The 21,736-nt window shown below is 39.5% G+C and overlaps 1 protein-coding gene across 1 annotated transcript in view; it reads left to right on the plus strand.

Moving 5' to 3' along the window:
- Positions 1-16,950: 16,950 nt before the first annotated feature.
- The window catches only part of PRR16 (proline rich 16), a gene marked incomplete at both ends in the record, with an annotated part of 101,426 nt that continues 96,640 nt past the window's right edge, over positions 16,951-21,736 (plus strand). The window contains one exon of the mRNA XM_080362785.1: positions 16,951-17,112. Within this exon, the coding sequence (XP_080218911.1) occupies positions 16,951-17,112 (162 nt within the window). The remainder of the gene's footprint in view (positions 17,113-21,736) is intronic.

A 21,736-nucleotide genomic window follows, 5' to 3' on the forward strand; every position in this document is an offset into this window, starting at 1 on the left:
TAAGGGCAAGCATAATATGCATATATTTCTATTGTTCATAAGTTGAGTCAAATCATATTAATATTCTAGAATTACCTTCAAAGAGGAGAAAGAGCTATAATGGAAGGTGTAAATCTGACTGGGTCTGTCTGAAGAAGCTTGGCTCTGTGGTGTGTCCAGATCAACAATGATACTATGGGAAGTTAAATGAAATGAGATGAAGCATTTGAATAAAGGTTAGTGATCTTGTGGGGAAAGAAAATTATGTCTGGCAAGCTTTTAAAATTCTTCACTAGGTGAGCTCCTTGCTAGTGAGGGACCTGAGTGCAGAGAGACTGGAAGTCAGAGCCTGGATGCAAAGAAGACTGAAAGGAGAAACCTGCTCTGAGGACAGCAGCAGAAGTGACAGTAAGTGTATTTCATTAGAATTCCGGAAACTGTTGCTGAGCGTCACTACTGATGGTTGTTATGCCATGACGTTTCCATCAACATTCCTTCCATAATGTGTTGGAAGGACTTCTGAGGAAGATTCTTGGTAACTAAAGCTCCAAGTAAAAAATCCTGTGGAGGAAAACTCAAAGCAGTAACTGCATGTTTCGCCTTTGTTCTGTGTGATGCCACTGCAAGATATGTAGTATAGCTTGATTCAGATTTAGTAAATACAGTTTACCAAGGATAAAATACATTGCAGAAAACAAATTTGCAATTCTCCTCTCAAGAAAACACATATGTATGTTCACACACACTTAAACTCTTCAGGAATTTTTAAACACTTACTCTTTTCCTTCCACTCCCCGTTCTTTCACTCCCTCTCTGACTTCTGTGGTCCAAACAGTGCCATTATGCCAGTTTCCAGTAAGTATGACAAACTGTTCTAATTAAGTCATTTAAAACAACAGTTTTATTGCAAACATATGTGAAACCAAATGTGTTCCTAAATTACTTTTCTACTGTTCCTTTGTGCAAATTAGATAGCTTCAATCATTTTAAGTGTGATTTAGGAAAGCTGGAGTTGTTGGAACCCACTGTATTGTGACAAGAGGATGCATTCTTTGTTTATAGAAATATATGTGCTGGTAATATGTGTTGATGAAGAATATATTCAGCTTGTTGAAGTTTAATTCAACTAACATGAAAACTTTACATAATACTGCTTAAAATATTTCAGCCTAAGGAAGCAGATAACCTGTGACTTTCAGATGTAAGAGACCTTGCCGTGTTAACTCAAGAACTAAAAAGATTTTGTCAATTGGTATTTATGGCATGACAAAGCTATTTAACTATTACTCTAAAGATTTACTAATGTTTTCCTTTTGTTATTTTTTTAACATGTTTGAAATTTAACTGTTTAAATTTGAGACAATATGTTTAAATCTGCTGAGTAAATATTTAACTTCTGTAAGTACAGTGTTTGGTGCCTGAACTTAAGATTCTAGGCACAGAAAGCAAAGTTTTGTCTAAACAAAATCTTATTTAAGTATGAAGTGGAAGATCAGGAGTAGGTCTGCAAAAGATATTTACCCCCAGCATGGCAGAAATTAACAAAAGGCAGCTAACTCTGCTGTAGGAACTGCTGGCTTGAGTTCAGCATTGAAACTACCTACTCAGTATTTAGAGACAGGTTAGCACTTTTGAGGTTGTTTCTCAACAGTTCATCTGCTAAAGTAGAACATATTTAGTCTTCATCTCTACTTGCCTCTGTAAATTCAGAAATTTGCTCCAGGACACACTTCTGACAAAATCTGAACTCTTTTGGAAGAAAGGCAGACATGCAAGATGCTTATCCCACTTTCATTCACCCAGACATACGAGATGCCTCTGATTAAAAGTCTCTCCTGGCCTAAGGATACTTAAACCCAATCTGTCCTTCTAGGGCAGCTGTTGGAAGCCAGGTCTTGAGTGACTGATCCTTGTGCTAGGTTTTAAAAGAGTTTACAGAATCACAGAATCACAGAATGGTTGTGGTTGGAAGAGACCTCTGGAGATCGACTAGTCCAACCCGCCTGCTGAGGCAGGTACACCTAGAGTAGATTGTACAGCAAGTGTCCAGGTGGGTTTTGAATGTCTACAGAGAAGGACACTCTATAACCTCTCTGGGCAGCCTGTTCCAGTGCTCTGTCACTCTCAAGGTAAAGAAATTTGTCCTCATATTCAGATGGAACTTTCTGTGTTTCAGTCTGTGTCCACTGTCCCTCATCCTATCACTGGGCGCCATTGAAAGGAGTCTGGTCCCATCCTCTTGACATGCACCCTTGAGATATTTATAAACATTGATGAGATCCCCTCTCACCCTTCCCTTCTCCGGGCTGAACAGACCCAACTCTCTCAGTCTTTCCTCAGAACCCTAATCATCTTCATAGCCTGCTGCTGGACTCCCTCCTTCCCCACCTTGTCCTTGCAGTATTTCAGATGTGTCCTCACCAGGGCAAAGTAAAGGGGGAGGGCAACCTCCCCGAACCTGCTGGTCACACTCTTCTTTATGGTCCCCCAGATACCATTGGCCTTCTTGGCCACAAGGGCACACTGTTGATTAATGGTCAACCTGTTGTCGACCAGAACTCCCAAGTCCTCTGCAGTGCTGCTTTCCAGCAGGTCCTCCCCTAACCTGTACTGGTGCCTGGGTTTGTTACAGCAGTTACATTCTCAAATGCCCAGCTGAGATGGGTCTAATTTTGTATGGTATAAACAGAGTAGGCAAGGTTCCTGCTCTAAAATCTGTATGTCAGTGAATGGAGTACATTAGTGACAGGAAAGAAGAAGCAAACTTATTTGCTATATGTTCTTACTTCAAAGTGATCCACAGTCCTATTACTTGCAGCTTCAGAAATGGCAGTTCTTGCTTTCCTCTAGTGCTCAATCAGAGCTCATGAGTCTTTTTCCCTTCCCTCCTCAGCACTCACATCAGAGCCTGCAGCATTCTCTCCTGCTTCAAACCTCAAAGTGCCAAAGTACTTTGACAGATCTCCATCGGAGGGCCCCAGGGCTCACCTGCAAACTTCTAGCTGCTGATTGCAGAAAAACAGAATGAGGATTCAGCAGAGGCCTTCAGATCCTCTTATCTGGGTTTCAAGCACACTCTGGCTGCTGGCACTTACTGCCACTTTAGCCTTGGCCACTGAGGTCACTTTAAGGCAGCTTTTAATCTGCAACATCACATCCTTACTGTCTGTCCCCACAATAACCAAATTATTCTTCCTTTTCCTGGCAAGAATTTTTAAAAAATCTCAGATACCAATTTTACCTGTTAAAAATTTATCAGATGACAGACAACAAGAACATATCTAAAAAGACAAATACATAGTCTTAAGAAGAACTATATATTCTTGCACTTGTCAAAAATAAGAATGTCTTTAGAAAGGTTGAGAATGACTAGTACTTGAAGTGTCTTTTTCCAGTCTTTTTGTAATACACAACACTACTCAATATACCTGCAATATATGTAATACATTCACGAAATAACCTTTACCTGTTAATTCAATTTTCTTAGTTTTTGTGTCTCTAAATCCTGGGTATGGCTTAAATATACTTGCTTGAATCATCTGTGTGTAAGTCCTAGCTCATCAAGGATAGTATTTCTAAGATTAGAAATGGGTGGTGGAGGATCCTTGCAAATAAATGCTTTCGTCATGATGCATGTGTGATTCTCAGTCCTGGATTTCATCTCTAGACATCAAATATAATTATTCTAAGTGTTCAAACAGTTTTAACAGAAAAGACTGAAAGCACTGTATGATTTCCACAAGTTTCAAAGATCAGTTAATATTCAGGGTCCTCCTGCACTATGGTACATACAATTTGTTTTGCCACCTCTGTGTGAACTGACACAAACTGCAGCTGCAAGAATTGCTTCGGCAGCAGCAGCTCATCTCCAGCAGCTTTCTCTCCTAGAGACTACAGGAGTATCCACTCTGTGGTGCAACTCACATCTTGTGACTGTTGTGCCTTGCCGGAGCATCGTTGGGCTTGCCCAAAACATCTACAAAATTAGGTACCATAACACTATGACTAATAGATCTCTTATGGAAGAAGAGGCAAACAAGGTTAAAGGGATGGTACAGGTTCTGTAGTCCTTACAACAAGAAGACAAGGGAGATATGATTATAAAATACTTGCTATTCATTATTGCCTATAAGAGAGCAGTAGTATGTCAACATCCATACCAGACTGCAGGTACAATCTAGCTGACAATATTACAAGCATTAATAGCACACACCAATAAATGCTGTGGGAAAGGATTAATAAAACCTGAAAAAAGATGGCAGATGGGAACGAGCTACCAGAAGCAGAACAATTTATCTGATTTGCAGCTTGTCTTTGGCTCATATCTATGAAAGGAGGAGACCAAGAACCAGCCATAGTTTTTCTGTCTATACCAGCCCACTACTGAGTATCTTTGCCATGTTCATGGATATACAAAAAAATAAGTAAATGCTTGTATCAGATTGCCTGAGAAATGTTGAATGAATTGCATGTGCAGTGCATCACCAATTCCTCATGTGCAGTACACTTGACCTGTACCCTTGGGACATAAGGTTTACTGTCTGTTTGGCCCTCAAATTTATTCATGAGAGGTTTTGTGGCTTGAAATAGAAGAAAGACTGAGAACTACTGCCACTGATATCCTTGAATAAGGAATGCTCCACAAAGATGCAGATTCAAGTCTCCTCAGACAATGATATCATATCAGAAATGTCCATGTATGTCCGACAGTGAAGTGCCCCATTAACTTCAACATAAGGAAGTCAGGCAAATGTGTGACAACAGCTATGCTCTGAAGAACTTTTTATCATCTAACAGCAGACCTGAAACTTAATCTGTACGTGAAAGCCAACAGCTTATATGATATACTTTAGTATCCTAACAGGGTTTCACCTTTATGGACTTTAAGGCAACATTGCTCCATCGAAACAGATTCCAAAGACATTCCTGATCTTTTCTCATCTGATTACCCTTTGATATGGGTAGTGTGCAGAGTGCAGGTCAGAAAGTTATTCTGCTGATGGTTGTTTGTCCTCAGCTTCTATCTTTCACGCTTGTGCAATAATAGACATGTCCAATGATGCTGCTAAACCTATGTCTAATTCCTGAAAAGAATGTGAAGAAACAAAAGTTTGAGCATTGTGATATCAGCTCCAAGGTATCTGACCTGTGGAAGGTCAGCAGTCACTGTGAGTTGCAGTTTCTTCTGTGTTTCACAGAGAAAAAGCACCTACCTAACCGTGCTCCCAGAATAACAGCTTTGGTCTGACCATAAGGAAATACTAAGGACATGGCTGTATCCCATGAGAATAACCAACAAGAGTTGGTTATTCCCCATCTGCTGGAGAACCACTCAAGAAGGTATGGCATTGTGACTTTCTTTCCAAGAGCAACACAGGACTATCAGGATTTAAAACATTGCTAGACATAGTGACCTGTTGCACGTTTTGTCTATGAACGATCAGAGAATTCACTCAAGATGTTGAAGACCGTAAAATCTTCCTGACTAAATTCAGGTATACACCTTTACAGAAGTGTCCTAAGGAATCAGAGGAGGACATTAGACAGAGAAAAATTCAAGATTTATTAAGTCATAAGGAGGAGAGAGTAGTATGATTTTACAGCCTGAAGAGTAGGGCAATGATCTGCTTCTCACTGTTAAAAAACTGCTCTGTAGGTTATTCAATACTTGATATAATAAATTCACAGATTGCCAATAATTTTGATTTAAAGTATATACTTTTATTCAACAAAGCTGTTAAAGATTGTAGCTTAGTTGTTGTGGTTGTATGAACACAATTTTTAGTGTAGAATCAAATTGATACCTGTGGTCAATCCTACTTTTTTTTAATATGTGCACCTGTCACAACATGTTACCTTATCTCGAATGAAGATAATGTACAAAAAGTCAAGAAAATAATTACCATATGGATACACAAAACATCAAGGTTTTTTTATCCTTTTTAAGGATTGAAAATTCCATATGAATGACAATCAAAGCAAAAGGAACAAAAACAGATCAATAAAATAATTTTGGGAAACAATAGTACTGTTGTAAGAGCTAAAAAAAAATGATTCTGTGTTTGATGCAAGAAAATTTTATACACTTACTGAGTAAACGTTTTCAGGTCTTGACTGCGTCAGGAGTAAGCTACACACCAGCTGGAATAAACCATGAGTACGTGGGACATTTTCCAAAGAATTACATGCCAGGATACTGAAAGTTTGAAAGTATCCCATCTTGCCACACAACTAAGCCAACATTTTTTCATCTCAAATCACCATTTTGTATCTAAAAGAAATGGAAGTGTAAGAATGGAAGCGCGTCTGGTCTCATCCAAAAGTGAATGAGTGATGTTGAATTGTTTAGGTCCTCATATGGTTCCTGTCACTTAATATAAAGAGTGTCCACCAAATATTTAAGGATATTGATTGGATTTAAAGAATTTCTTCTCACTTTAGAGACTATTACTCTCAATTTTTGAACCTATCAGAGTATGGCAATAGTATTGAAAATATTTGACAAATGACAAAAATAAAGACTGTTTAGTGTCATGCTATTACATTTCTTATTATTAAGTTTTAAGAATAAAATATTTTTAAAACATGTTTCCTCCTTGCATGAATATTTCAAAAGACATGTCTTTAAAAACAAATTCACCAAGTGCTGGATTGTTCACCCACTAATAGGGAATGTAGTCCAACGGTTAAAGCATAATTATGATTAAAAATATTTTAACAATTCCTAAGTAAAAGTAACAGTAAATCTAAGAACTCAAAACTGATTCTCATGGCTTATCATGTGTAACTTTTGTAAGAAGAAAAAGTAAACAGAAATAGAGTTACCAAGCCTTCTAATGCCTGACTTGTCATCGGTGCAGAAAAATAAAGCTGAGTCACCTTATTGCAAATGACACATAAGAGAGCCACAGTAGTTAATTCCGCACAGACCCTTTTTGTAACATGATTTGAGATCCTTGCCTTTGTATCTGTATGTGTATTAAGTCTTGTCAAAGGCAATGCCAAATCAAAGAGATTATTTTTTATATTTACCTCTGATTATTGCACAGCTTATACTCATACTTCTTAGCTTAGTGGGTGCAAAGACTCAGAATCTATGACATGCAAAAAACATTTCAGCTGTAATAAACTGCTGCTCAGCAGCAACGGACCTGAAGTATTCAGAAAGTCTACAAACTTCAAAAGGCATCACATAAAAGCCAAGGTTTGATAAAATATTCAACATTCCAGAATAAATGATCATTGGAGACAATCCTGGAAAAGGGGTACATTTTTCTGCATTTCTTGAATAAACATCCACAGTAATTACATCCTTCCTGTTGCAGAAAACAGAAGTGAATGTTATAAATCTTGAACAAGGCAGAAGTTACAAGTTTCTGTTTCTCACTCTACTGATTGAAATTACATAGATCATTTACTCCCTTACGCAGCCTGCACAACAGTAAAATTACTTCTGTCTTGACTTGGAGGTGCTCTGTGAAAACAGAGCATTATCTAAGTATGTGCCTTCTACAAATCTAGAGAAAGGATGCTCCATCTGATGGACCTTGAGACCTCAAGTAACACTTTGGCTCCTACACAGACAGGATTTAGCATAAAAACCCAATCTTTAAAGGAATCTCTGTACCTAGAATAGTTGCTGTATGCGGTAGCAAATTATTAAGAAACCATTAAATGTTTGGATCCCCAAATCACAAATGCAAGTAATAATTTCATCAGGTTTGTAAAACTTGGATTTACATGTGAATCTAAGGGAAGGCATAATCTCATGGAAATTTGTGAATGGAACTCCCTTGACCTCACACAGAAAGAGGAGATGCTTTCCATAGCAGGCTAAGGCAGGCCAAACTAGTTGGCTGAACGAGCTGGCTGATTGAACGAGTTGGCTTGATTGTCCATTTTATCAGATTACACAGATTTAGGATTGTATTTGCTTTCAGTGTCACCAGTTTAAACAATTTCTAAAGCAGAAGGTCAGTGCTGTACAGTATCTATGGAAAATTTAATCAACATTTCACTCCAAACAATTTGCAAAATTGATAAGAGTTTTAAGAAGTTTCAAGAATCCTTTGTAGCTCTTTCTTTATTATTTGCTTGCTTGTTTTTTTTTAAATAAAATACTGACAAAGTTATTGAAGTCACAAATTTACAGAGGTAAATTATACTAAATGGGGCTTATCGGGTCTGTCAGGCACACTACTGATGCATTATTTTTCAAGTGCAGAGAAAAGAATAGAAATTATCAGAGAGACACAAATGAACATGTTTATATTAAGCCTTATGATCTTTGCCATTTTATCTGTAGATGAAATCTAGTTGGTGAAAGAAACTTCAAAATGATGCTAATGACACAAACAAGTTATCTCAAAATGTTAAGCTTCTGAGCAAAGGCAAAAGCCAAAGAAAATTCAGATTGTTCTTCCTTCACTAATCTCTGGATTCTAGAGTGACCTAAATTTGCTATCCCAATACAAAATAATGCATATTTTAAATTAGGAACAAAAAATAGAATTATGCCTACCTTTCAAACTGTAAATGATAAGAGGGAATTTCTTTTCATTCACTGTGCTTATGTTTATTAAGGTTCTTTTCAGACTACAATCATTCTGTGTAAAATCTCCTAAAGCAAGAATATTGAATGCTAATTAAATATGGTAATTTACTAAATATGGTACTTGACATCTGTAAAAAAAAAAAAAAAAGTAATTTATGCGTAGTTATTGGCTAGGTATCTTTATTCAGCAATATAATTTAGACTCACTCTATGGGTTGAGACCTCAGGAAATCTCCAGAACAAATTCAAAGCTGAGGTAAGAAAAAACAGCTACTTTGTTTGAATGACTGGTGGATGAGACATTCAGATATCCACTGAAAATATTACTTCCTTGAAAATACCTGGCATCACTTCTCAAAGAAGCATTAGACAAAATGTACATACCAGTATGCGTCACTGTGCAACTGACATTTCAAAGAAAAGTCATAGGTCCTGAGAAACTGCTGAAAATGATGTGACTGATTCTAGGTATACATATATATAGGTTGTGGGAATTTTCAAGAAAAAAATGTTTAATAGAAAATATTGTTTAAAATTAAAACAAAAAACCCCCAAACAAACAAATAAACAAAAAAAAACCCCAAAAAAGGATAGTGGAACAACATTAATATCCAAATTAGTAAGAGAGAACAAAACCACTATATAATAATTAGTGACTACTGAATAATCAATTATGATTACCTGCATTTAGGAGTGGAATATGGGAATGCTTCTCTGTGAACAGAAGATTCTGACTGATTCTCCTGGGTGCTTGGGTCTGTAACTTTATGAGCCCAGTTCAGCGAGGCATGGATAGACCCAGCCTTTTCTCATGCCATCACTTGGAGAACAGTTAGTATCTCAAGGGACTACTTGGCACTCACACAATCCAGTCGTATGTTCATCTTTCAGTAATGGATCCTCTCTATTTATGCTCCTGGCTTCTTTCTCTTAGTTTATACCATGGCTTTTAATGTAATTTGAATCTGGAGAGCAGGGGAGGAAGTGGCAGAGATTCATTGCCTGTCAATAGATAATTCATCAATCTAAAATGAAAGCCTTGCATGCAGGGATGTTCACCTTTGCTCTACAGTGTATGACACAAAAAAATAGTTTTTTAATTGCAGTAGATAGCATGGGATTTGAGATAGAGGCTGTATAAACCCACTGCAGGCCTGCAAGTCAGAGAATTGCACTTTTTCACCTTTGTATTCTTGCTACTGTACTGCAGTCCTTTTCTATATTTGGGTTACTCATATAATCTGGCATTTATCTTGCACAGACTATTCCAATTGAGGTGCTTGAGGAAAAAATCCAGACAGTGTTTTTCTTGTGTGCTCCAGATGTTTGCAATAACATAATACCGAAGTGAATGCAGTGGTAAAGGTTATTCTTTCACAGGAAATACTTTGCATCTGACAACAATCAATAGCTCCTTAGGGAAAAAAAAAAAGGCACCTATTTGTTAGCAGACAGTTAGCCAGTAAACAAAAAAGTAATCTTGGTAAAATCAGATTAAAGATAACTTCCAGTAACTGATTTTGAAAAACAAGCATAAGAAATTACAAATATAAATTATTGCTCTAGGATTACTACAGAAACATATTCAGCCATCATTCTCCTTTCTGTCCTACAACCTGTTTGCTTTTCAGTTTCGAAGACTGAAAAAGAAACTTCTACTCTTTCCAAGCACTTATGCATTATGTATTTGTCACAGAAAAAATATAGTTTATCTCCCATTATTCCTATATTTTAAAAACATTTTGATGGACGTTTGCAAGAGAGATGTAATAAACATTTGTTTTGTTGAACTGTTTACTGTGAGAGTAAATACATTTTTGCATCTTTCAAGGATGCATAGGCATATAGGTCAGTTTTCTTCTTCTCCCGTATTAAAGTAATAGATTTTTTTTCCTTGCCTATCCAGTGAATTGCTGTCAAGTCAAAGCACTGCAAAGAGAATGATTTCCACAATGTTAGAAGCCATTTTATAATATGAATGGACCAAATTCACGTAACTGAGACAAAGCTCATAATGTCATATCACCTCTAGCTGCTTGTATTCTGGCTGAATTTGGTTTTATTTGCCTGTCTTGCTAGATCCAAAGGTTGCACTCTGTTGAATTTTACACTGAAAACTGAATCTTTTGTTGAATTAAAACAAGTCACAGATATAACAGATACTCATATTTTTTAGTCATATGCTTCATTTGTTTATCTACGTACTCAAGGACTAGTTTGCAGAAAATAAATTATTGAAATTATTTCTTTTGTTTACTTTCAGAGCTGTTGGCATTTTTGGAGACATATCACTACTTCAATTTTGATGGGAAAAAGTAATTTGACAGGAAAAAGCAAATCAGTGCCTGGGGAATACACAAAAAGAAGGATGGTTCATTTGCTATGGTTGTTTTACGGCTCACCAGTGAAGTCTGATAGAACACACAAGTGGTTCAAAGAGGACTTCCATGTTGGTAGTATTCCTTATTTCCCTGTGAAGTGGTAATAAATCTTGGGAGTTGGCATTCCAATATAGAGACATTATACAGATTATTCTTAGAACTGTGTTAACTAATGTGACGCTCCATCCTGGGCAGATTGATGGAACTGAACATGAGTTATACATGAGAGACATTTTATTCTCATTTAATAGAGAAATTTTTGCATATGTTTTTTAAGTTAGGCTAAAATAACAAAGTTTGTGTTTGTTTGTTTGTTTTTTCCACAGTATCACTCAAGAGAGGATTTGCCAGACAAGGAAAGTAACTTTTATCGTCACATTGATTATACATATTACAAACGACATGCAACAAAAATAGATTTGGATTCCATAAAATTCTGCTCTGGAGAATAACATAGTCTAAGCTGTCTGTCCAGTCTCTTAAAAACTTAGCTCCATGCTTGTAGCTCTTCTCTATGAATAATCAGTGCTGTACCACCTTTACTGGTATGTAAATTCTTATAAGAAATACGTGTTGATTGTTCACTTGACTGAAAGCACAATATGACTAGTTTCATACCATACATATGGTATGCCTGATTTTTTGAAAACTACCAAGAAGAAAAAGGTTGGAGAACTAAGACAAGAACTTGGAAAGGGTGCCTTTGCCTTAATTCTTACTTCCATTATATTTGCTAGTTAATGTTTGGAAAAGAGACAACTTAACTCAGAATTATGTAGTTTATTTCATGAGATCCTGAGTTTCTTTTTAAGGGAATAACTTGGTTTTGAAAGAAGTGAAATAACAAAATGGCATTTAATTATAGAACACTTCAGAAAGTGCTTTTAATTTTTTCCTTAAACTGCAGAGTCAGTCTCTACCCAAATGAACTACAGTTTGGAGTGTAAATAGCTATTGTGATGTCCTCAGAATAACTGTTAAAGAATTCTTTAGGAATTAAGAAAAACACATCATACTTGCCTAAATTATAGAAGCATTTTGGAAAGAGATTAGCCCACTATTCTTTCAGCATAGAAAAGATAATAGACGAAAACAAACACCTAGAATGTTAGTTAGTGGCATTGTGCTATAGCTTAATTCATAGCTATTATTTAACTTATGATTAATTTTGAAGATTTCAATGAATATTTTAATGAGCACATGTCAAATATGCAAGCCTGTTGCAGTGGAATTAAGATTTCTCCCACAATGTAATTTGGGAAGAAAAACACAGATTTACTTTTTCACTGCTTCCCTATCTCGTATGTGCAATATTTACTTTAGGGATGTATTGGGTTTGCACGGCAAGATTTTTGTAGAGGAAGGACTAAAGGGGTGGCTACTGTGAGAAGCTGCTAGAAGTTTCCCCTCTGCCCAATAGAGGCAATGCTCCAAGACACATCCACCGCTGGCCAAGGCCAAGCCCATCAGCAATGGTGATAGCACCTCTGGGACAAAATATTTAACAAGAAAAAAAATCCTGTGCAAATGCAACCATAGTGAGGAGTGAGAATGAGAGCAACAGCCCTGGAGACACCAAGATCAGTGAAAAGGAGGGGGAAAAGGTGCTTCAGGTGCTGGAGCAGAGATTCCCCTGCAGTCTGTGGTGCAGACCACGATGAGGATGGCTGTCCCCTGCAGCCTATGTAGGTCCGCAGTGGAGGAGGTCGATGCTTGAAGGAGGCTGTGACGTTGTGGGAAGCCTGTACAGGAGTAGGCTCCTGGTGGGAACTGTGGCCCCGTGTAGAGAGGAGCTCAGCCTGGAGCAGGTTTGCTGGAGACTCACACTGGAGCAGTCTGTCCCTGAAGGACTGCAGCCCCTGGAAGGGACCCCACACTAGAGCAGGGGAAGAGTGTGAGGAGTCCTCCCTCTGAAGAGAAAGGAGCTGCAGAGACAACGTGATGAACTGACCACAACCCTAATTCCCCATCCCAATGTGCTGCTCAGAGGGAGGAGGTAGGGAAAATGAGGAGTCAAGTTGAGATCTGCAAGAAGTAGGGGGGAGGGGATGGCCGTGTTTTTAAGATTTGGTTTTATTTCTCATTATCCTACTCTGATTTGTTCAATAAGAAATTAAACTGATTTCCTGAAGTTGAACCTCTTTTACTATTGGTGATAATTGGTGAGTGATCTTGCCCTGTCCTTATCTCAACCCATAAACCTTTCATTATATTTTCTCTCTCCTGTCCAGCTCAGGAGGAGAATGATAGGGTGGCTTGGTAGCACCTGAAGTCCAGCCAGGGACAACTCATAAATTCAAAAAAGGGATACATAATGATTTTATCATTCCCCAAATCAGTTAGTTTAGTTTAGTAAATTCCTTAACTTCATTTGGAAAGTTTGAAAATTTTAAAAATAAATCAGAATATTCAGGTTAAAGATGTTTTGTTTAACCTAGAAGAATTTATCAACTTTTACCCTTGATAGATAAAACAAACCCCAAACAAAATACTTTCAATGGGCAACAGCAAAATAATTGTTAATTCTTCTATCTGAAATACTAATAACTGGGGAAAGTGGGATGTAGTTCTACATATATAATTGCTAAAGTGCTCATTTGGTTTCTATTCCCATACAATAATAAGTATGAAAGTTTCTTGTTTGTTTTTTTTTTTTTTGTTTGGTTTTTTTTTTTTTTGGTAATGAGAGAAGTGACTAAATATAAAAATAGTTAGACTTCTGTATTTCTCATGTGACTGGTCTGGCTGACCCTCATGAAAGATTATTTCTGTGATTCATGTACATTTTACTATTACTCCTGATTTCTTGTGTACCTTCCAACTCTCTTTGTGACTTTACACATAAAATAAATAGCATAAATAAAACAGCATGATCAAATCGCTGCTTTGTGTGGGTGTGTGTTCAGTTCATTCTATGTTAACACTGGGCTGAGATACAGGATAGTTTTTTCCAAAAGGAAAAGTGCCATCTACTGAATCATCAAAACAAAATTTTGCAGCATCTTGAGAGATTTTCTTGAGAGATGTCCTTTCCAATCAGTGATCAGGGCAAGCCTTACACAACTTTTGAGTTTTCATGAAATCACAGCTGGCAATGGTGTGGCTGAGTGCCACATTACTTTACTAAGTATTAATTTATTTTGTTATTTGTTTTTGTTTGGGTACTTTATCCTGGATTAAAAAGTGTTAGTGGAAGATCAGTAAACTGCACTTTGAAGGTCTTAAACTTTTATTTCCAAAAAAACTTGATCTTCCAAGATTTCTGAGGAGACTTCTTGTGCATCCCCTGCATCTCCTTAATGGCCTACAGAAGGCACACTTCAAGTATAAGAGTTACTCCTCTTTTCCCTCATTAGCCATTTCAGGTTTGGTGAAGGTACAGATAGAAAGACTTCAAAAAGAACAAACAGATAACACACTGACAAATAACATTTACTTGCAAAGACAGAAGCAAAAGCACAACTAGTAGACAGCTTTGCTGTGGGACACTACCTTTTAGTCAATTGAGACATAGTTTAGCAAGGTAAAACATACCTTTTAAAGTCATAAAATTCCTTTCAAGACCAGTAGGACAGTGAACTTCACTCAGAAAAATTGTCAGGTTTTTTTTTTTTTTCCAGGGATAAGCAGGAGATACTTGGATGAATACAAAATATCAGCAACTATATAATCTTGTACAGCTCTTCGAAGAATGTCGCTGTGAAAATGGAGGAACTGGTGAAGTGGACATGATTTATATCTTCAAAAGTCTGCGAATTTTATAACCACAAGATTAAGGTTTTGCCATGACTCAAAACTTACTGATGAGATAGAACAGGAATCAATTTTCGCTTCTTAAAGTAAAAATATTTAACAGTGAGAGGTGACTAAGGCTGTATACAGAGACAATAAAAAGGTCAGCAATTGTATAGGAAAAATATGTCTAACCATGAATCGTCAATTAGGGTAGACAAAATTTAGAGGATCTGTAGAGGTCTGTAGAAAATATGTCATTAATTTTGTGATAACATTGATGATTTCTACAGAAGTGTGGTAGAAACCACCCCCTTACCTATTTAAACCATGTTGTGTTTAAGTATGTTATACAGTATCCTTAATTTCTGTCAGAACCTAGACTTTTTTCTCTAATTATATAGTGGATATGTACAGGCTTCTGCATGGATAATTTCACTGATAGCTTTTCATAAATGTTTTTTTTCTGTTTGTACAACGCCTTTGAGGAATAGTATTCAAACATATTAATTAAAACTTACTAAACAACTTGTGGGCTGCTTTCTTCCTAATTAGTGGTGACTGCAGTTTGGAAATTCTCACTGTATTACTTTGCTAGCTTCAAAAATCACATGATGTTATTGCTCATACAGAAACAGTTAAGCAAAAATAACCACCAGGAATGTTTTTATAAGTCAGTGTTGAAAGCTCTTTTGCTTTTGTGAGACGAAAAATATCTACCCTGACGCTTGAGGAAAGTCAAGAGGAAAGACATGAACTCTTCTTGATCGTGGCCTCATTGACATTGCTTAAAAGGTCTGTAAAACACTTGGCAAAAAAAAGAAAATTACAATATATGCCCACCAACAAATTATTTCAGCCAAACACTGCATGTTTTATGGTGGTAAAAAGTGGGAAGATAATTATACCTAACCCAAGAGAGTAAGAAGTGCTGTCAGCCTCTGTCTAGTCGTATCTCAGTCCCACACCCTCCCCAGAGATGAACTGTTCATCACTAGTTGAGATTTTTACTATGTGCAGGCACACTGCTCTGGGCCAGGTTTCTGCTTTTCCCCTCCTGCTTTAGCTAGGTTAAAACATCTCTGCCTGCCAAAACTCTCAGAAGCATTTAAAGCATCAAAGCCAGTTGCAACCATGCAGTGTGATCCTCGAAACAGGCTTGGCTGCACGCCCTCTTCTTGCTGTTCATAGCTAGTAGGAGGTAGAAACACCTAAAACAATGCCACCTTTTTGCAGTAAGGTGGAAAACCACCAGAGGTGAGTGATATCTAGCAATCTCTTGCTTTTGCCCTACATATAAATTTCTTCATAACGCTAGGGAAAGCATGTATTCAGGAGCAGCACTGGCCTCCACTTCAGAGAAGGAGCTAGCTAGCATATTCATAAATGCTGTACTGACTCACGCACTTTTTTATTTCTATCTGATGAGATGCACGACATTTACTTCTTGACTAGAAGGGGTAGAAGGGGGTCTACTGATCACTGTGTTTTTGCACCGCACCACATAGGGGTGGGCATAAACATGCAAGTGCTTTTACCTATTCGGTGGCATTTACAAAATATCGCCCTTCCTATAGCCTCCTCACAGCAGCGAAGTCCAAATTGAGCGTGCCAGGATGCTTGAGTGCAGAGCCGTACTAGTGTAACCTCCCAATTATGACTTTTTTTGACCAGAAACAAGCACCATTGTTATCTGCTTCGACTGGAATTTTGAAATGAGCCAGCCACTAAAATGATTTCCCTTTTCGGAGGCTGTTTTGGCCGGTAAACGTTTTCCTTCGGCAGAGCTGGTGCAACCAGCCACTATGCCCCGGGATCACGGGGAGGCTCTAGAGCGACACACCGCCGTGCTCCCGGCCCCGCGGGCTGCCGAGTAGGGACGAGGGGGGGAAGCGCCTTTTCCGGAGGAGCCGCCCTGCCTTCCCCGCCCCCCCAGGAGAGCAAGCGGGGGCGATGCCGGGGGCGGCGGGCGCTCCTCCCCCGGCCCGTCTCCCCGGCCGGAGCCGAAGCGGGAGCGGGAGCGGGCGGTGGCGCGGGCGGGGCGAGGCGCAGGCGCGGCGCACGGCGGGCTGCAGCCGGGTCCCCGCGCCGCTCCTGGGAGCCGATGGCAGCTGCACAGCGCGGCCGCCCGGCGGAGCGCGGCGCGGCTCAGCGCGCCCGGCGCGGGATGCGCGGGCGGGCAGGCGGCGGCGGCGGCAGCGGCTGCAGCAGCACCAGGAGCAGGAGGGAGGGGGCCGGGCGGCCGGCAGCCGCCGCGCTCGCCTGACCTGCGTGCCCCCTGGCCGCGCCGGGCTGCCCCGAAGGATGTCCGCCCAGTCCAAGGGGACCGCATCCTCCTCCTCGTCGCCGTCCGAGGGGCCGCCGGCAGCCTCCAAAGCCAAGGTGAAGGAGCAGATCAAGATCATCGTGGAGGACTTGGAATTAGTCCTGGGAGATCTGAAAGACGTGGCTAAGGAACTTAAGGAGGTGAGAAACGGAGGGCTGCGTGGGCGGATCCTCCGTCTGCCCCGTGGTGGTCGAGAAGCACTCGCCCGTGGGCCCTGCTCCCCCCCACGGGGCTCCACTGCCGCCCTCAGGCTCCTGTAGCCACTTCTCGGCGGGTCGAGCAACTGGTGTCCAGGCTAGGCACCGGGCGGTCCCTGGCTGTGCCCCGGGGCTGACGGCTATGCCTCACTGCGGTGCCCGGCGATCGAGAACGGGACGGGGCAGCATGGATGGAGCCCCGTGTCCCGAGTGCAGTGCTTCTCCGGGTCCGGTCGTGCTGCCACGGCTGCGAGGTGGCTGTTCCCGGGGACTTCCTACCTCGGCTCACCCCTCGGAGGTGTTGTGTGCTTTTTTTTTTTTTTTCTTTTTTTTTTCCCCGGGAGGCGGGGGTGCCTCTCCTGCGGGGTCTCCGCCGCATAAGGAGGGCATTTGACGGAGCGGCGGGACCCGCAGCCTTGGCTGATTCTGGGTTGCACCGGGCCGGCATCCCGACGGTGGGAGAGGCGTCAGGAGCGGCTCCACTCCCGCTCCAGCGTGTTTAACTTTAAGGCTGCACGGTCCAGCCGCATATTCACAGGCAGCAACCCGGCTCGCATCTCCCAGCCGGTGAGGGCTGGGGTGTCCCGGACCCCCCGCACCCACCACCCCGGTTGAAGGGTTCCTGCCCGGCTTGGCAGCACCGGCACGGCAAAGTCTCTTCTGCCTCTGCAGGCTGGTTCACCGGGAGCTGAGCGCCGTGTTTATCTTGCCTTATCTGGCAAGATTGCCTTTGCAATCTTCCTTTTGCCGGTGGCCAGTGTCATCTCCCCTGGGTTAATATACAGGCAGAGTACGATTACCGCGGGCATGTTCATGAACAGGGAAATGCTGTATCTGAAGGACAATAATTTGGCTGTCCTTTTGGAGATTTCCACGTTATCTTTATTTTGCTACACAACTGGTCGACAGATGGTTGGATTATGCTCCTAAATTCAAGTCCAGAATCTCTGTGCATTGCTTTATAATCCTGTATTTGACATTTATAACAGTCTGTGGGGTGTTTTTGCTATCAAATATTAGTTTTCTATTTTAACAACATTGTCAACAAGTTTCATTCAACAGACTTTTGCTAATTGAAGCAATCTGAAATTCACTCAGTCCTTCCTCTGATGTTGAAAGATATATAAACAAACAACTCACTAATCACAGCTGTCAGACTTCTTTGACACCCACAATTCCAGATTTTTCCTTTTTGGAAAATGTATCTATAGTTTTCTTTGCCTTAATGTGCTGCTCTTCATGCTTTGTAGTTTTTTGAGGTATTTTGAAGTGGAAATAAATACTGTTTTTATGGCAGTTTTTTCAGTGTTTTAAAGACTGATAGAGTAAACTGGCTTCTGTTGCTGCCAAAGCACATTTTCAGGACCTGGAGAGGATGTACTGTGATCTGTCCCATGAATGTAAATCATTCTCTGCACATAATTAGTCCTAGCTTTCCTCTAGTGAGCAAACAAGATCAGTGTAGGTTGAGATCCTATGTCATCATTGACTGTGGCATGTTTTATCTAAGCAAACTTGTCTGTTCTGGTTGACTGCATCTGTGAAAGAGGACTAGATTTACCTCTGCTTGATGGGGAACTTGTGTGGAACTCTTTCCCCAAACAGAGTGAAATTTACAAGGCAAGTTGCAGAGAAATGGTGCTGTAACTGTTAAGTACTATACTTGTAGAATGGTGAAAGGATTGCCAAGAGTATCTGTTTTGAGAAAATAACTACCTTTTTATCAAAATACTTTAAAATCTTAATAACCAAACATGGACTTTTGAGTAATGCTCTTCTCTGTCTTCAAAGATGATAACTGTAATACTCTTGACAAAAAACCAAAGGTTGCATATGCAATTATCTACTTATTTGCAATATTATAATTATACGTTAAGTACACTTTGTATGACATTTAGTTTGAAAAGTCTGCAGAAGTTTACCATCTGAGTAGCTCTAATTGTCTGCCTTTTGTAGTCTGGACTAAATCTGTACAAGATCTCTTGATGCTTTTGCAATGTAAATTGATGGTATTATAAGCTAAGAATCAGTCTCTTTCATAGGTTGGTTGTAGGTGTTAGAAAGCATCGGCAGATCTCTTGTGAAAGCATATAGGAAGTTAGCCTATAGCCAGGTTTGGTGTATTACACACAGAAGTATACCTGTGCTTTATTTGTGGCTCCTTACTGTGGGACCAGGCAAAGTGATAAACTAGAGAAGCCACAGTTGCAGCAGTTACGTTTAAAAAGTCCTAAAATTACATTTGGCCCTCTGAATGCAACCATGAGGCAGATGTGGCCCCCGATGAAAATGAGTTTGACACCCCTGAACTAGAGGATGGACTAGAGGATGTAAGTTTGCACTTTCCATTTTCACTACAAATTGTGTTCTTCTGGAGACACCAGAAGAAAAAACCCTTTTTATTCACTGGGTGTTTGCTGCAGTTCAGCTGTTTTGCTACAACCTTTTCTGTTGTTAATTTATTTATTTATTTATTTATTTTAAATCAGGAATATAGTGTTCTGAAGACAGCCTTTCATCATCTTTATTACTGTTATGTCAAAAAAGACTTCAATTCTGCTACATTTGTAGGGCATGAGGGCTTTTTTGTGCAGTGACAATAATATTTAGTTGTATTATTGAAACTATGACATTTTAGAACACTTTTTTTTTCCTCCTTATGTGTAGCTGTTTGTTACCCTTAAATAGAAATTACTTACTTATTTATTAGATTATACGTAATGTAGCGCTAAATGTTGAGATAGACTAGATGTCTTCTCCTAGCATCTTTTGCAAGATTTTGTGTTCAAAGTACTGTCAAATTGAAAAATAGTTTCATTGCTTCAAAGTGAAGTGTTCTATAACAGTAAGGATCATGGCTGTACAAGATTTGTATATCTTGATGCATTTAGCTTGTTATAGTTTACTTACACTAATGTATTTGCATCTGTCCTCTATTCCAAAGCTTTCTTGTAGCAGATGCTTTAACATTTTTTGTATTTAAAAGAGAGGAAGGGAGGAGTGAGGAGAAGATTGGGTGTTAAGTCTAGATGCACAAACCATGAAGCTTATACATTTTCTGTAAAAACACATCACTAAATCATGTGGATTAGAGCAAGTACATGTTAAGAATTATTGTGGCTCAGAAGTGGAACATCTGTCTATATTTTGTCCCTTATTTGTTGGTCTGGGGTGCAAGAGTAAGATAATCACGAATGACTAAGGATGTAGAAGGATGGTGACTAGGAGACAAGTTAGGATGGAGTGGTGCTAAGTCCAGAGAACAAGCTCATGTATGGCTAGGCCTCCGTAGGGTGCGCTTAATTTAGGAGAGACTTGGCCTCTTGTTTTCTTGCTGAAAAGAAACACCAAGTGGGTGTGTTTTTGTACTGGGCATGTGGGCATGTGTTTTTGTACTGGAAGAAATGAGTGGATTTAATATGAAGTGAGTTTCTGTTATTTGATGAATATTCCAAAGAAAAATCAAAGGGGTACCAGAGGACTGAGTAACACTGGCTATTCCTTTAGTCCAGTCTATTTCGAAATCAAATTGGTAAGGCAGCTTTAACTTTGTAGCTCCTCCAGAGGATTGGTTAAAAGACCTTTTGCTCAGGATTCTGTCTAGAAAGAGGGTTATTATAAAGTCTTGCTTTGCAGATTATATTTTTCTGTCTGATACCTAAATAGTGAGGTGATGAGCACTACTGGAAACCAGAAGATGTGTGCTAATTAAACTATTTTGAATGTAAAATGCGTGATATAGCCCTAATTCTCTGATGACTTCAGAGGGGATTGTAGGGGATTTGCATGCACACCTGTGGACAGCAGGGCATGGAGATCAGTGTAATCTTAATACTGATATTAATTTTTAAGACTTCCCTGCTTTTATGATAATGTTGCACATTTCTGTAGACTTGCACTTGTTTATGTTAACTAAATCATTTAATAAATACTTTTCATAGTAATAAAAGGTCATCATGTAGAACAAATTCCTGGAAGTTATGTGTGAAACATTTGCATAGCTTTTAATTGGCTAAATACGCTTCAGCCTTTTATCAAAAGGAAGCAGCTGTGTAACTATTGCCAATGTTTAGAATTATCCGAAATGGAGGTGCAGGAGAAACAGAAGCCCTTATAGGCGTTGCACATGCATCAGTAAATGTCCAGTCTTTTGTAGTCTATTACCTCATCTGCTTTAAATACTCCAAAAATGTTTTACTGACAGGAGTGTATAATCCTTTCTAATCCAATCGATGTGTTTATTTTCCATAAGGATGTAATCTATAGAATTTGGGCATGGCATAACAAATAATGTTTTCTAAGTGATGATGGAACTAGCAGATGCCAAGCCCACTCCCCTCAAACACCATGGCAAAGTTTGTCATGGGGTAGACAACCTGATTCCATAACCAGGCCAGTCAACTTTCTTTTAAGTGGAGGATGGCCATGTATTCTAGGGTCTTAATTTCTAGATCAGGCCTGCAGTAGCATATTATGATTTCAAAACAAATGTTTTCCATTCAATTTTTGGTTTTATGTTCAGCTAACAATCCAGATGGCAGCAAGGCACTTCAGGTTCTTGCTGGTT

This window comes from Nesoenas mayeri (assembly GCF_963082525.1).
Source record: "Nesoenas mayeri genome assembly, chromosome: Z".
NCBI classification, from domain to species: domain Eukaryota; kingdom Metazoa; phylum Chordata; class Aves; order Columbiformes; family Columbidae; genus Nesoenas; species Nesoenas mayeri.